General features: G+C 43.5%; 1 protein-coding gene across 5 annotated transcripts in view; it reads right to left on the reverse strand.

Moving 5' to 3' along the window:
- Positions 1-15,776, reverse strand: part of USP31 (ubiquitin specific peptidase 31) — a 377,558-nt gene that overhangs the window by 174,964 nt on the left and 186,818 nt on the right. For 2 of the 5 annotated variants that reach the window (XR_004536457.1, XR_004536456.1), the window contains exon 16: positions 8,570-10,201. Coding sequence is in view for 2 of the 5 variants with exons in the window: in XM_033914358.1 (XP_033770249.1) it covers positions 8,769-10,201 (1,433 nt within the window). In the remaining 3 variants the exon portion in view is untranslated. Of the gene's footprint in view, positions 1-7,269; positions 10,202-15,776 lie in introns of those variants that run through there. The other 3 variants (XM_033914358.1, XM_033914359.1, XR_004536455.1) reach the window with 2 other exon arrangements.

Here is a 15,776-nt window from a genome sequence, read left to right on the forward strand (position 1 = left end):
GAAAAAAAGCAGGGGGCAGGCAAAAGGGGTCCCACGGATCCAATAAAAGTCAAGACCACTCCTGATAAAACTGAGAAGTTGGCCTTCAATATAAAGAAGCCCCACCGGATCCCTAATGGCATCGGGTTGTTTTTGTTTTTAAGCATAGCTGCTGCATGAGAACCTGAGGATGCCTGGAATTGTAACGGGAATATCTCTGGTAGGAAAAACCTGCGGATCCCCGACGACACCTGCGGAAGGAACAAAAGCACTACAATCCCCTCCTGACATCCAGCAAAACTGGTTCACAGGGAGAGACTTAGGGCAGCACTCGGCAACACCAGTGATGAGGACATCTAGACCTTTACCAAAAAGAAGCTGGCCCTTGAAAATCTGTTCAGAGACAGCATCCCCAGCCCAAAGACGAAACCAGAGTCCAGTGCACATACACTGCGTAAGCAGACTTTACTAAGAACGCAAATGAGATCATAAAGGGTGTCCGCCACATAATCCATACCATCCATCACCAGCGGAGGACAGGCAGACATCTCCACAGAGGACGCACTGTGCAGTCAGGCATGACAGGCTTGCGTCGTAAATGAAGTGGTCACCGCTGCTTTGATACCTAAAGACACCACTATCTACCCTTCAATCCTGAAAGTCTTTAAGCATCACTCACCCATCACTAGGGAGGACTGTGCATCAGAAAACCTGCATCACGACGGAATCTACCTTAGGCTGGTCAAACCTGCTGAAAATCAGGAGTCGGGAGATAAAGCTTAGACATAGCATTAGAAGGGCAGAAAGAGCTGTCTGGAATATCATACTGATCTGTAGCCAGACCAAGAAACTGGAAATGGGAAAGAAAAAAGGCATATGAGAATGGTCCCTGACCGAAGCCTGAGAAATAGAAAAGATTGATGAAAATCCAAGATGGCCGCTGTCAGCGAATGTGTGCCAAAAACAGCACAAATAAACAAAACCCGAAAATAAATAGCGATTTGGGGGTCTGTGGAGATAGGGGACTTTTTAAGCGTTCAGCAAACCACCCCCAAGGTTTCCATAGGAAATAATGGAGGTGTACGCACAGTTCTGCAGTGCAATGCCTGTCAAAAGTTTTAATAGCAGCTGAGAGGAGGAAAAGGATTTTCTGCCTCAGAAACATTTCCTGCAGAAATTGTAACTGGATAGGTTCTCTAGCTCTCAGGAGGTTTGCACCAAAAGACATATGAGAATAATAATAATAATAACAGTTTATATACTGCAATACCATGAAGTTCTATGCGGTTTACAAAGATTAAGCAAAGGTACAAATTGATTGACTTTAAGAGGGGAGGAAGAAAGAGGGTTAATAGGACAGGAAATCCATTTTTGAGGAGAGAGTGATCAATAGAACAAGTTAATCGCTATAGAGGGGAGAGAGAAGAGAGGATCAGTTGTCTAGATACTTTAGGAACAGGTGTGTTTTCAGACGTTTCCTAAATTCCTCATAAGTAGTGGGCGAAAGCAATTGTTCTAGGTCTTTACCCCATGATGCTGCTTGGTGTGAGAGAAGATGTTCATGGTGTTTTTTCAGTTTACAACCTCTCACTGGGGGGGAAACAAAGTTGGAATGTGAGCTTCTCTTGTGTCTGTTGGCTGAGAAGACAAAAAGGTCAGTTATATATTTAGGGGCAGGTCCGTGTAGTGCTTTGAAGCAGAAGCAGGCAAATTTAAACTTTACGCGCGCCTCCATTGGCAGCCAATGCAGCTGCCGGTAGTAGGGTGTCACATGGTCAAACTTCCTCAGCCCAAAGATCAGTTTGACCGCTGCATTTTGCATCAATTGTAAATGCTGCATGTTCTTTGGGGAAATTGCTAAATAGGCGATGTTGCAGTAGTCAAGTAGACTCAGTACGAGGGATTGGACTAGGGTTCTGAATGCCGCTGTATCGAAATAAGCTTTAATGGATCTGAGTTTCCAGAGAGTGAAAAATCCCTTTCTGATCAAGGAGTCCACCTGGTCTCTCATGGTTAGGCACTAATCCAAAGTTTCACCTAGTATCTTTATGGTAGGTTGGATAGGGTAATTAAGATTATAGATATATAGTGGAGATTTGGTGTCAAGCGGATGTGGTGAAGCAACGAAGAAAGTTGTCTTTTCTGAATTAAGTTTGAGCCTAAAGGTTGTCATCCAGTGCTCCATCACGTTTATGGCTTCTGAAGCTTTAGGAATAGTTTCAGAAATAGAATTAACGAATGGGATGATGATCGTAAAATCATCTGCATAACTAAATAGTTTTATCCCTAACTGGGTTAGCTGCGTGCCTAGTGAGGACATGTAGACTTTGAAGAGCAATGGAGATAGCGGAGACCCTTGTGGCACACCGGATGGATTGCTCCAGGTATCTGAAAGTTCATAATTAAAACGTACTTGATAAGTGCGGGACATAAGGAAGCCAAGGAACCAATTCAGCACCTCGTCCCTGATACCAATGGCGTCTAGGCATTGCAGCAATTTCCCGTGGTCTACTAGATCAAAGGCAGAACTCATATCGAATTGCATAACCAGGGCATTAAGGCCCTTACTAAACAGTAGGCGCAGATTGCCTAAAATAAACGCAATTACTGTCTCAGTACTGAATAACGTTCTAAAACCGGATTGAGTTTCATGCAGGAGAAAGAACTGATCCAGATAATCCATCAGTTGGGTGTGTACCAATCCCTCCATAATTTTTACAATAAACGGAATCGATGCTACTGGTCTGTAGTTGGATATTATAGCTGAAGATTCTTTTCGATTTTTTAGAATTGGGATTATTATTATGTGACCATTATTAGAGAGGAACTTCCCAGTTTTTAGGTTATGAGCCAAATATTGCATCAACGATAGTTTAAATTCTAAAGGTGCCGCTTTCATGATTTCTGGGGGGCATGAGTCCAGAACGCAATAGGATTTAGAGTATTTGTTATATAGTCTGTTGTAATTGTTCCACTCTAAATCTTGAAAGGAGCTCCAGATCATGTCTGCCGGTGTATCATTTCCTTGGGTGATAGGCATTGGATGATCACTAGGGTCGTTTGTTGAACAATGAATTCTAAGGTTTTTAATTTTCGAATCGAAGTGTAGTGCTAAGTCATTTGCAGAGGGTAACTTAGAGTTGTGTGTGGGTGTGGTGTAGCGAGCGGTGTCAAATAAATTTGTGATCAGGTTGAATAGCTCTTTTGTATTGATTCCTTGTAAACCATTACAAGATGAGTTGATTTTAATTGAGTAGAATGCTTTACGTTTGTCTTTTATCATTTATTTGTAGATTTATTTTTATGTTAGCTCTCCATTTGTTACGGTCTGTTAGTTCTCCTGTTTTTTTCCAAGTTCTTTCTAGTCGTCTAGCTAGTTGTTTCAGTTTTAGAAGTTCAGTGTCACACCATTTGTTATATTTATTTGCATTGCTTTTGCTATTGCGTATAGGGGCGATTTTATCTAAAATGGATGTGCTGGTTGTCATCCAGTGATCCCAGAAATCGATTCCTTCTTCTATCTCTGATTGCAATTCATATTGTGACCAGAAATCTATTGGATTAATATAGCCTCTGGTGTGATGTTCTCTTTTTATTATTGGGCGTGTTTTAGATTTAGAATAAGACCAGATTAGCTTGAAATAATAAGTAAAATGATCAGATCAGATATCATGACACCAGGTGCCTTTACATATAGAGATGGCAGGGTTTGGGATGTCCTTTGTGGACATGGCTACCATATCTAATTGATGGCCTTTTTCATGTGTTTGTGTGGGTAGAGGGAGGTTGTAATTGAGTAGGGATAGAAAGTTTTTAAACTCTTTCGCGTTTGTATTGAACTCTTCATCTAGGTGTAAGTTTATGTCTCCTGCGATGATATTGTAAGAAGAACCGAGTGAATTGTTTAGGACAAATGCACAGAAGTCTTTGTTGGCTTTTGGCCAGCTTTTTGGTGGGACATAGAATAATATGCATGATAGGGATTCTTCTAGATGACGGTTGCTAATTTTACAGGCTAGAATTTCTAGTTGGTCGGTCATTTTGGAATCTAATAGTTCGAACTCAAATCTATCTTTAAGAATAATTGCTTGACCTCCTCCTTTTTTTCCCACGCGGTTTAGCGTAAGGATTTTTAAATTGTCTGGTAGGAGGTCAATTATTATTGGATCATATTCTGATAGTAACCATGTTTCAGTTAGTAAAAGGCAGGCTATTTCCTTGTTAATGATCCAATCATTAATTAGGAAGACTTTATTCCTGACAGATCTAGTATTAAGGTATGCACAAGGGACAGATGTGGGTTTGATAGATTTGGTAGCGGTATTGGTTTTGATGGGTTTTACTTGCCTTATTCTTTTTTTAAGGGTTCGTTGGTGTCTTCTTTTATTTGAGATAGCAGTAATGTGATTTGTTATGTTTTCTTGTAGAATAGAGATGTGTAAAAGTGAGAGATCCGGGTAGTTGATTGATTGTGATTGTGGGTGGAGGAAGTTAACATCTTTGATGTTGCCAATTAGCAGACAGATCAGGAAAATCAGGAGGAGATTCATGTTTGCAGGGTATGGTATTTCTTCCTAGCACAGAAGTGTAATGATTTCCCTGTAAATTCTTGAGTTATTGTTTGTATGGTTGTTGACTGGATTGGTGTAGGTTTTGAAGGTGGTCCAAAGGGATATAGATCTTAAGCAGTTCTACGACAAGTCTCTAGTAATTACACATGCAGCTATCAGTTACTCATGCATTTAACAGCTATTTGTGTCTCTGATGATAACATATGCCTCAAAAATTCCTAAGTAGTCCTAATTCAAGACTTCACCAATTACACATACATCTAGTGGTTAAATTTTCATCTAGTAATCGTATGACTCTGATGGTAACATATGCCTAGCAGTTAGATATGCAGGCAGGCAGTTCTTAATCGTAGGATCGGGTCGATGGGCTCTCTGTAGTGGCGATGGCTGACCCCGCTGCTTGTAAATAAAAAGCAGGTAGTTATTTGGCGGAGCACAGATACTTGGCAGGATCAGGTCGATGATCTCCCGATAGTGGTGGCTGATCCCTCTGCTTGTTTTTAAAAGAAAGCAGGCAGTTGATTCTCCCCAGCGGACTGCGGGGGGAGGACGGGGCTCAGACACCCGGCAGGAACGGGTTGATGGGCTCCCGATAGTGGTGGCTGGTCCCTCTGCTTGTTTTTAAAAGAAAGCAGGCAGTTGATTCTCCCCAGCAGACTGCGGGGGGGGGGGGGGTAGGGGCGGAGCTCAGACACCCGGCAGGATCTGGTTGATGGGCTCCCGATAGTGGTGGCTGGTCCCTCTGCTTATTTTTAAAAGAAAGCAGGCAGTTGATTCTCCCCAGCGGAAGCTCTGAATATGTATACCTTAGAGCAGTGATCTCAAACTCGCAGCCCGCCAGTTACTATTTTGAAGCCCTAGGTATTATAAAGAACGATTCTTTATGGAAAACTTATGCCTTAAGTGTCCGGCAGTCGCTATAACCTCACGCAAGCACTTTTCTGCATCTGTACACGATTGTGAGGTGGAATGGAGAGGACAACCGCGTACAAGCAGGCAATCGCTTGCATGAGGTTACAGCAGTGAGGTGGGCAATATTCCAGAACATAAGGCAACCATTGGAGGCAGTACAATTTTTGTGCGTGTGTCTGGTGCTGTAGGAGGTGAGAGCTGAAGGCAGTTGCAGACGTGACCGCTGGACACTTAAAAGCACAAGATTTCCATAAAGATTCATTCTTTATAATACCGAGGGTCTCAAAATAGTTGGTCCAAAATCTTGTCTCTTGCAGTTGATACTTTGATAGTTTTTCACTTTCTGCATGTTGCACTGCTTTCAGCTGAGTATAGCTGAAATTATCAGAAGCAATTAAGGAAATATTTATAAACATTTCTTTAATAAAACATTATTTTTTTCTGCAGCCCTCCAAGTACCTACAAATCCAAAATGTGGCCCTGCAAAAGGTTTGAGTTTGATACTGCTGCCCTAGAGGTAAGGAGGGACAGGGGAGATATGATTCAGACATTCAAATATTTGAAAGGTTTTAACACATAACAAAATCTTTTCCAGAGAAAGGGAAATGGTGAAACCAGAGGACATAATTTGAGGTTGAGGGGTGGTAGACTCATGAGTAATTTTATGAAATATTAGGAAATTCTTCTTTACGGAGAAGGTGGATGATGCCTAGAATGTGCTCCCGAGTGAGGTGGAGAAGAAAACAGTGACAGAGTTCAAAAAAGCATGGGATGAACACAGAGGATCTCTAATCAGAAAATAATGGTATACTACAAAGTCTGTGTCCTGTGTATGGCCATTCAGTTGAGGATGGGCTGGGCTAGGTTGGTTTAGATGGGCTGGAGTGTGCTTTGACGGTAACATCTTTACAGAAGCTAATGTATCATAACACCTTTACAGAAGCTCATGTAGTGTAGAGCCTTTGCAGAGGCTCATGTAAACTGCTCTGAATTGACTCCCCAGTCATGAGTAGTATAGAAGCTCTCAATAATCATAATCATACTCCAGTAGATGGGACCTAAGTACAGTACCGGGCAGAGCTCTGGCTTTCTGGCCCAGAAATATGTAAGAAAAAGAACACTTTAAATTAAATCATTAATTTATAGAGTGTATGGTTAGGCAGACTAGATGGACCATTCGGGTCTTTATTTGCCGTCATTAACTGTGTTACTAAGGGGGTGGCGCATGGGCTCAGAAAAATGTTGGATTTCTGCAACTGCCGAATTGCGGCTTGGGATTGAACACCTAGCGTATGGAATTCAGAAGGGACATAACAGAAATTGAATTTATGCTGCTGCCTTCAAAACTCTATACACTGGCTTCACCCGCCATAAAAGCTATTCACATCCCAAGGCACCTCTCATTACTTCCATTATGGCCCACCCCAAGATTACTTTCACTTTCTCATGACTCTTCAAAAGAACATAAGAATAGCCTTACTGGGTCGGACCAATGGTCCATCAAGCCCAGTAGCCCGTTCTCACGGTGGTCAATCCAGGTCACTAGTACCTGTCCAAAACCCAAAGAGTAGCAATATTCCATGCTACCGATACAGGGCAAGCAGTGGCTTCCCCCATGTCTTTCTCAATAACAGACTATGGACTTTTCCTCCAGAAAAGAAACCTCAGCCCTAAGAGACAACCCAAATCTTTCTTACTGATCAACATCTCAGTTAGGAGAAATTTTGTACTACTCCCGCTTACTCCCAAGATCTTTCATACTGCTCCCATTGCTACCCACCCCCTTCCCCCCACATCACACACACACTCTAAAAGAAATCTTATCCTGCTCGTAAAACTCCCTCTAACAAAGCCCCATCACTCCAGTCATTATTAGCAAATGCTTATGCTACAAGCTATGAGACATCCAGCTATTTCATAATGTCTTTCCAAGTCTCCTTGCATTACTCCTATCATTCTCACAAGTCCCCTCATGTTGTTTTAATTAATCCCCTCTTTCTACAAGACATTCACATTCTCATCATGATCCCAAAAGTGCAGTTATGAAAAACTTTGCACAATTCCCATCACCTCTGACCCAGGACATCTTTCAGTGGTATCAACACCTCTAAAACATATATGCTCCTACAGTCTTCCCCTCCCACTGTGGCCAACACTATCTTGACGACCTTCTCACTGTTGCTCTCATCCTATAAGACTATTCACATTTCTTTCAAAACTGTTACAATCATCACATCAAGACCCCAAATTTCTTGGGAGAATGCTTATATAAGAAAAGCAAGCTGTCCCTTGCATCTCCAACACTTAATCTAGTTAATCTTCACTGCTTACCTGGCTACAGCAGAGAGCTCTCCCACATGACTCTGTCACTTGGCCTGGCTCCAATCTGAATGCACACAGTACTGTATAAAGCTCTCCCATATACCCCCCATCACTCAGCATGGCTATTGCATAAATGCATACTTCCAACATTCAGCCCGGCCATAGTAAAAAAGCTCTTCTATGCACAACTCCTACAGTCAGCCCAGGCATGGTAGAAAGCTCCAACTGTGGGCCTAGCCACCGTCCAAATCTCCCCTACATACCTGTAATAAAAGGCACAGCAAGAGTGCAACACACAGCCCACATATGGCAAAAAGTTCTCCTGTATACACCAAGCAGCACCAGCACTATCACTGCTGCTGGGTTCCTGTCCCAGCTTCCAGGGAATACCAGGAATGACAGCATGGGATCCCACTCTGCCACTGAGGCTGGGATCCTGTCCCAGTTCACTCCCTTGTTATATTTTCCAGATCTCTACTCATTCAACTAAGATTTTTTTTTTTTTTCATTTTCATCTTAACCTTTGCATCACCTATTTTTAAAGACATCTCTTTCCCAATCCTGCCTTACCCATCAGATTAACCATTATTGCACAGAACCAATAAGTTTAACTGACTTTTCAATGATTATGAGTTCAAGAAATATAATTTGTGGATCTCTGTCAAGTGCTGTAGGAATAAATGCCACGTGGCTCTTTTGGTCCGCTGGCATACTTTTGTCTATGGCTAATTTTTTGGTCTAATTGCAGAATAAGACAGTGAGATTCCTCTGCAACCAATACAAACCAGAGAAGCTGATCCACAGAGACATCAAGGTATAATTGTGTGCTGTGTCAAACAGCAGCAATTACGGTGAGCACAAGCCAGCAAAATGGCAGGACTCTTTCCACAATGCCCATGATTGTGCTAGAAGATATGCCTGTTTTGGTTTGAAAAGTTTCAGCAGATTCTTTATAGATGTTGAACCCCAGAAAAGCAGCAGGTTTCACTGAGGCTTTGAGGCTGCTTTTGTGGAAGAACTCATGCTGGAAGGGAATTTTCTCAATGTTGTCTCTGCTGTTTTTAGTCCACTGGCGCTCTCCCCTAGGGAAGTTTTGCGTTTGTGTGATGACAATAAAGAATGTTTCCCAGAAGTAGATACTTTAGCTGTTGGCCCATCAGAACAAAGAAGCTGTCTGTTTCTCTCCAATTTCTCATCTGTAGTGTTTTTGACAACTGAGCGACAGGAGCCCCCATGTGCTCTTTTGGACAACAGAGTTGTTTTCCCCAAGTCAGCTGACTGACGTGTCTCCTTCTGTCTCAGGGCTGACTTCAGGAAAGACAGTCCTTTATCTTCGGATTTGCTATCCCTTTTCAGTGTGGATCTGCTAGTCCCATGCAGGGAACGTAGGCTTGCCATAGAAGAGCTCCTTACATGCTCACCAGGCTTGGGATGTGGAATCCGCACGGAGCTGACACCTTTGGAATTGCAGGCAGTGCTAGTTTTGTCAGAGCCCAAGCTAATTTTAGATGCCTCCCTGCTGAGAGCTCTCTCTGAAGCTCGCCTTTTGACAGTAGATGAGGAGCCCGAATCTCTCCCTACAGAGAAGCTTGAGTCAGCAATCTTCTGTGGTGTGGCAGATACTGGCACAATCACTTGCTTTGGCTTTTGTGATGCCACTGATTTTGTCATGTCTTGCTTTTTTGGCGTTTCCTTTTTTGGCTGACCCACTAAGGGTCCAGTAGATGAACGTCGTGACCCAACACTTCTTCTGGAGCTCTTTGGGGCAATGGTGCCATGTGTTGGTTGCTGATTAATCAGAGATACTTTTTCATCTCTGGTACTTGTAGCTGTAGAAGGAACACCTTTGGCTGTGGCTCTCTTTTCTCCCTTTTGTGACAGTAAACCTGAGACACTGCGGTGTTGCCCCTCTCTCACAGGAGAGCTCTCTGCGGAGTCACTCTGATCCACAAAGGCAATGTGGTTGCCATTCTCCAAGACATCAGACCTGGGGCTTCTCTTCTCCAGATGAGATGTACGCTTTACAATCGGATCCAAAACATTTGCACTTGCTTTCTTACCAGGTGATTCACTACGCAATGCCCCTTCCATGACTGCAAGTGGTGCTCTTCCTGAGGGCTGGCAGTCACGTCTGGTGCTGTCCGTGGACTCACTGTGGCTGGTGGACAAGTTCCGTAAGCTCCCAAAGCAGGATGTGGAAACCTTGTCATCACTTGTCTCACCAATCTTCTCCAGCGTAACAGGAGAGTCCATGGAAAACTGTGATGGAGAGCTGGAACGCATGTGGAGCTTGGCAGCTAGTGACCAGGATGGTCTGAACCCATTCTCATTGGCTGCCAGTGGGCTGGTTACTGAGAAACGTGCAGACAAGCTCTGTCTTTGCACACTTCTGACAAAAGGACGTGTGGAGAAGCCCCCTACAAGAAAAACAAGACATTATTTGTTAAGAGAATAGACCTCACAAAGGACACAGAAGCATCAGCATACCCTCTTCTAAGCATGATCATAAGAATAGCCGTACTGGGTCAGACCAATGGTCCATCAAGCCCAGTAGCCCGTTCTCACGGTGGCCAATCCAGGTCACTAGTACCTGGCCAAAACTCAAGGTGTAGCAGTATTTTTACACATTCCTATCTAGCTCTCATCATAATTACTGGGCTTTATTAACCACCTTTATGAAGAGATTCACCCAAGGTGGTGTACAGCAGGTGCAGTTTAACTTAAACTTACAATTCTGTTAACAGCATAATAGTGAAATGATCAAATATAAACAAATGCAATATGAAGTAAACTTAAAAACAGCAAATTGAAACCTGGTAAGACTACCATGAAACAGTATCAAAAACATACACATTTAAAAGCATTTTATTTAAACAGTTAATGATTCCAACATAAATATCAATGAAAACACCTAATGAGCAAGCATTAGAATATTCAAACAACAGATGTGTTAATGTTTTTTTTCTACAATACAGCTTACCATGCAGCCGAGGAGCCAAGTGCAAATATATAGAGCTAGTTAGGATAAACAGATGAGTGGCTAAATTCAAGGCAAGTTCTTTGTACAGTGCAAAAGATATGAGGAACTGGTCTAAGGTACAGAGTATGAAACAAGTTAGTCTAGGTGCAGAATCAGGGTATGGTCAAGGCTTGGGCGAAGAGCCAGGAATTTACCTGCTTCCTGAAGTAGAGGTAGTCTTAGTTAGACAGAGCCCCTCTGAAAGCAAGCTCCAGAGCATAAAGGCTACTCCTGAGGTGGTTTTCTGGCAGGTATCACATCATAGAATTTCTTCTGAAGAGGGTACAGATGAGATGCTGCTTGAAAAAGGGCTAACTCAGTGTTCTTCAACCACCGGTCCATGGACCAGTGCCGGTCCACAGAAATTTCCTGCCGGACCACAGGGCCAGCATGTGCATGAGGCCCAAAACACTGTTCTTCAACCGCCGGTCCACGGTGCGATCGATGCAGCGTTATCTTTGAGCCAGCACCCTCTTCCTAACTGATTCAGTGCACAAAGCCACGTGCAGTGGCTCCTACGGGCATCCTGTGCCTGAACTGGAAGCCTTCTTTCTGACGTTGCAACATCAGAGGGAAGGCTTCCAGATGAGGCATGGGATGTGCAAGGTGCAATTAGTACTATTATGGGGGCGGGGTCTGGGGTGGAGATTGGGTAGAGATGGGTGGGGTCTGGCCCACGACTTAGCCCAATGTTCTTCAACCGCTGGTCCACGGACCGATGCTGGTCCACAGAATAATTCTTTTATTTCTGCCGGTCCATAGGTGTAAAAAGGTTGAAAAACACTGGGCTAACTTATTCTTTAAGTACTCTGGGCTGTTTTATCCGAGGACTTTGAAAATCAAACACAGTTTTAAATTTAGCCCTGTAAGGTGCTGGTAGCCAGTGAAGTGTTTGCAGGAAGGGTGTGATGTGGTCATGTCACTTTCAGCCTTCTATTAGTCAAGATGCAGCATTCTGAATTAGTTGGAGCTGATGCAAACTTACAGGGCATTAAATTAGTTTAGCTGTGATGTTAATGCATGGACCACTGTGATCAGACTCATCTTTTCAGTATATGGAGAAAGATTTCTTAGTTGCCAAAGGTGAGAGAAGGTTGTTTGAATCTTTGGGATCAGTGTGAATGATGAGTGAGCAGTAGCCCTAGATTCCTGATCTGTGATTTCAGGGAGAGTTCATACTTCTCAAAACATACTTTGAAGTTGTATTTGTCCACATGTGTCAAGTACCCAAAGAATCTGTTTAGCTTGAGTTCAGGCAGAATGTATTGTTTTCTATTTCTAAGTTGCATTTAGACAGTCAGTTTAATCAAAGCTGTGGGTAGATCTGGTTCAATGTGTATGAATAGTTGCATAATCCACAAAGCTGCTGAAAAGGCACACTATAGAACTCCTGTGTCCAGGGATTGGCTCCATGTGGTGTGTTTTATGAATAATGGCATATCATCAGCACAGATATAGAATTTTGTGACCATTGGCCAAAGCAGCTCAGTAAGAAGCTTGAGGAGACTATTATATAAAACAGGAGACCATATGGATCCCTGTGACACCCCACAGTTCAGTGTCCAAGGTTGCTGAACAGAATTGATTGTTGCCTGTCTGACAAATAGGCTTGGAACCATGTAAATACTGTGCCACAGATATCTGCTTCTGCCAGCCTTGTAAGTTAGATATTAAGATCCACAGTGTCGAAGGCTGCTAAGAAATCCAGCAACACTAGTATCAAGGCAGATCATCAAGAAAGGACACAAGAACTTACTTTGGTCAGCATTTAAAATTTTGTGCTCACTCTGGCCGCAAAGATGGCCACGGGACAGTACTACTACTACTACTACTTATCCAAGTTTATTTAAAAGGGGCCTCCTACCTGCTGCTCGACTGGTTCCATGGTGGCAGTTGAGAGATGTTGGTCTGGGCCCTCGTGCCTTCTCTTTTGTCAAAGGAGGGGGGGGGTCTGTTTTTGGCCCCTTTACACCACCAGCAGGACTGTGCCATGGCTGAGGAGGTCAGCGGTGAAGAGATTGACACCACTGAGAGGGAAGCAACACCTCGCATCGGAGGAGATGGCCTGCGGAGGCATCTAACATACTGGCAAGGGTCGGCCAGCGCCTGTGGCTGATGGTAGCTGTTACCCAGCTGATGATGAGACTTCCCTCACTTCCCGTATGACTTCCCTCAGCTCTCAGGAGAGTCAGCTTCGGCTGTGTCTTGTTCTAGCAGTGGGCCAATCTCATTGGCGGTTGCTGACTTTTCCTACTTCCAGCTATTCATGCCAGCAGATTACTGCTAGCCTACGGAGGTGTAGAGCGGCAATGATTGGCTGAGGCGGAATGCAACTGGTGGGACAGCCCTGTCGAGGTTGGATGACTCTTCCTCTCCTTGGTCTGTCATATCTGCGGACTCCTAATATCAGGACCTAATGTCTGATTGGAATTTATTTATTTCTTTAAATTGTTTAATCTTTTAAATTTATTATTTAATAATTATTTTATTTTTGTTTTTAAGATAATCTTTGTTTCATCCTCACTGAATACTTGTTGGAATGTATATACCTTATCTTTATCTCTATCTGTCCTATCTTCAATGGAGTTCCTTTCATTAATCAATTGTTACATTGTAAACCACTTAGGTCAGTAAAATGCAGGAGTGGTATATCAAATCTTAAATAAACATAATCCGCTTATCAGGTTTCTAAGTGTACATTAATCTAAAATTGGGGCGATACATTAAAAAAAAAAGAGAGAGATATACAGTTGTACTGAAACAGGAAGGGAAAAGGGGAAAGAACTACATCGTCAAATAGGATAAGAAATAAGAATTGCCACTGCTGGGTCAGACCAGTGGTCCATCATGCCCAGCAGTCCTCTCACGTGGCGTCCCTCTGGTCAAAGACCAGCGCCCTAACTGACACCAGCCCTACCTGCGCACGTTCTTGTTCAGCAGGAACTTGTCTAACTTTGTCTTGAATCCCTGGAGGGTGATTTCCCCTATGACAGATTCCGGAAGAGCGTTCCAGTTTTCTACCACTCTCTGGGTGAAGAACTTCCTTACATTTGTACGGAATTTATCCCTTTTCAACTTTAGAGAGTGCCCTCTCATTCTCCCTACCTTGGAGAGGGTGAACAACCTGTCCTTATCTAAGTCAGCCCCAACCTATTCCAAATACCCCATCCTCCGCCACTCTCTCCCAATTTAATATGGCCACTCATGCCGAGGTTCTCGAAACCTTGAGAGAACTCAAACCCTCCAACACCATCCTCGATCCCTGCCCATCCAGCCTCCTGCTGTCCACAGAAGACGCCATGGCAGAATCCATCCTCCCCATCATTAATACCTCCCTCACCACTGGGACTGTTCCCCTCAGCTGGAAATCAGCTATTATCAAGCTCACTCTCAAAAAACCCACCCTTGTTCCTAACGAACCCGGCAACTATCGCCCAGTCTCCAACCTCCCTTTTGTCTCCAAACTCCTTGAATGAATTGTGCTCCACCGACTACACTCTTTCATTGACGAACAAGCTGCTCTGTCCCCTGCCCAGTCCGGCTTCCGAAAAGGCCACAGCACAGTCAGTACTCCTTCATATCATTGATGGCAGCTGGTCAATACTCGACAAAGGCAGTGATGCCCTACTAGTCCTACTTGACCTCAGTGCTGCCTTTGACACAGTCGACCACCATCTCCTCACATCCAGACTCTATGACCTCGGAATCAAGGACACAGCCCTCCAATGGGTCACCTCCTTCCTCCATCAAAGGACCCAGACTGTCCTACTAGGGACACACAAATCTAACCCCAAGCCTATCAAATATGGTGTTCCTCAAGGCGCCCTTCTATCCCCCCTCCTATTCAACCTCTACATCAGGCCTGTCATTGATATAGCGCAGAAATATAGCATTAAAATCCACTCTTATGCAGATGACATCCAGCTGCTTCTCCCACTAGGCGAGAACCGGTCGTCCCAAATTGCTAACCTCCAACACTGCCTCTCTGACATGAAAACTTGGATCCAGTGAGGGTGGTGAGGGCGTTTCTTATGTTCTTATGTACTATCCCGCCTGAGTTCTTATTTCTGTCACTGATATACCTGCCTGTTTACTCCCTCGAAGAAGTGCAGCAAGTTTGTCAAACAAGATCTGCCTTTGCTGAAACCGTGCTGGCTTGTCCTCATCAGCCCATTTCCCTCAAGGTGATCAATGATGCGGTCCTTTATCAAAGCCTCTACCATCTTTCCCGGTACCGAGGTCAGACTCACCGGTCTGTAGTTTCCCGGGTCTCCCCTCAAACCTTTTTTGAAGATCGGCATAACATTCGCCATCTTCCAGTCCTCCAGAATCTTTCCCAATACGATCGACAGATTGGGAGATAAACATAGAAACATAAACATAGAAATAGACGGCAGATAAGGGCCGTCTATTTCTATGTTTATGTTTCTATGTTTATCTCCCAACGGAGCTCGACTCAGTTCACATGTAATTAAGTCTAGAGTACATAAGAAAGAGAGCATAGAGGAAAAAAAAGCTGGATTATCAGTTCTTTGATACTATAGTTAAGCCATTTAAGTTTTGTGTAAACAGCAGAGTTTTCGGGGTTTTATGAAATTGTTGTAGCTGGCCTATCAGTCTAATGGAATCAGGAAGTCCATTCCACATCTCTATCAGCTTGAAGGCAAAAGATTGACCCGGTATATAAACTGAAGACTACATATACACACGTCACATAATGACTTCACACGCCGATTCAAAATTAGGCCGGTCTGTTCCATAGCCATCTTTGCTGCCAGAGTGAGCACGAAATTTTAAGTGCCAACCAAAGTAAGTGTTCATACCATGAAAGGAGTGTTAGCATTACATTATGGTGAGAATTTAGATTAAAAGTGTCACTTTATTATGCCTTCTGCCCAGAAATTTTCTGTCATCAGAACTTCACAGTCAGCTCTAAAACAACTAATTGTTTCCAGCTTTCTTACAGAATCTAT

Source organism: Geotrypetes seraphini, chromosome 11 (assembly GCF_902459505.1).
Source record: "Geotrypetes seraphini chromosome 11, aGeoSer1.1, whole genome shotgun sequence".
Lineage (NCBI taxonomy): Eukaryota > Metazoa > Chordata > Amphibia > Gymnophiona > Dermophiidae > Geotrypetes > Geotrypetes seraphini.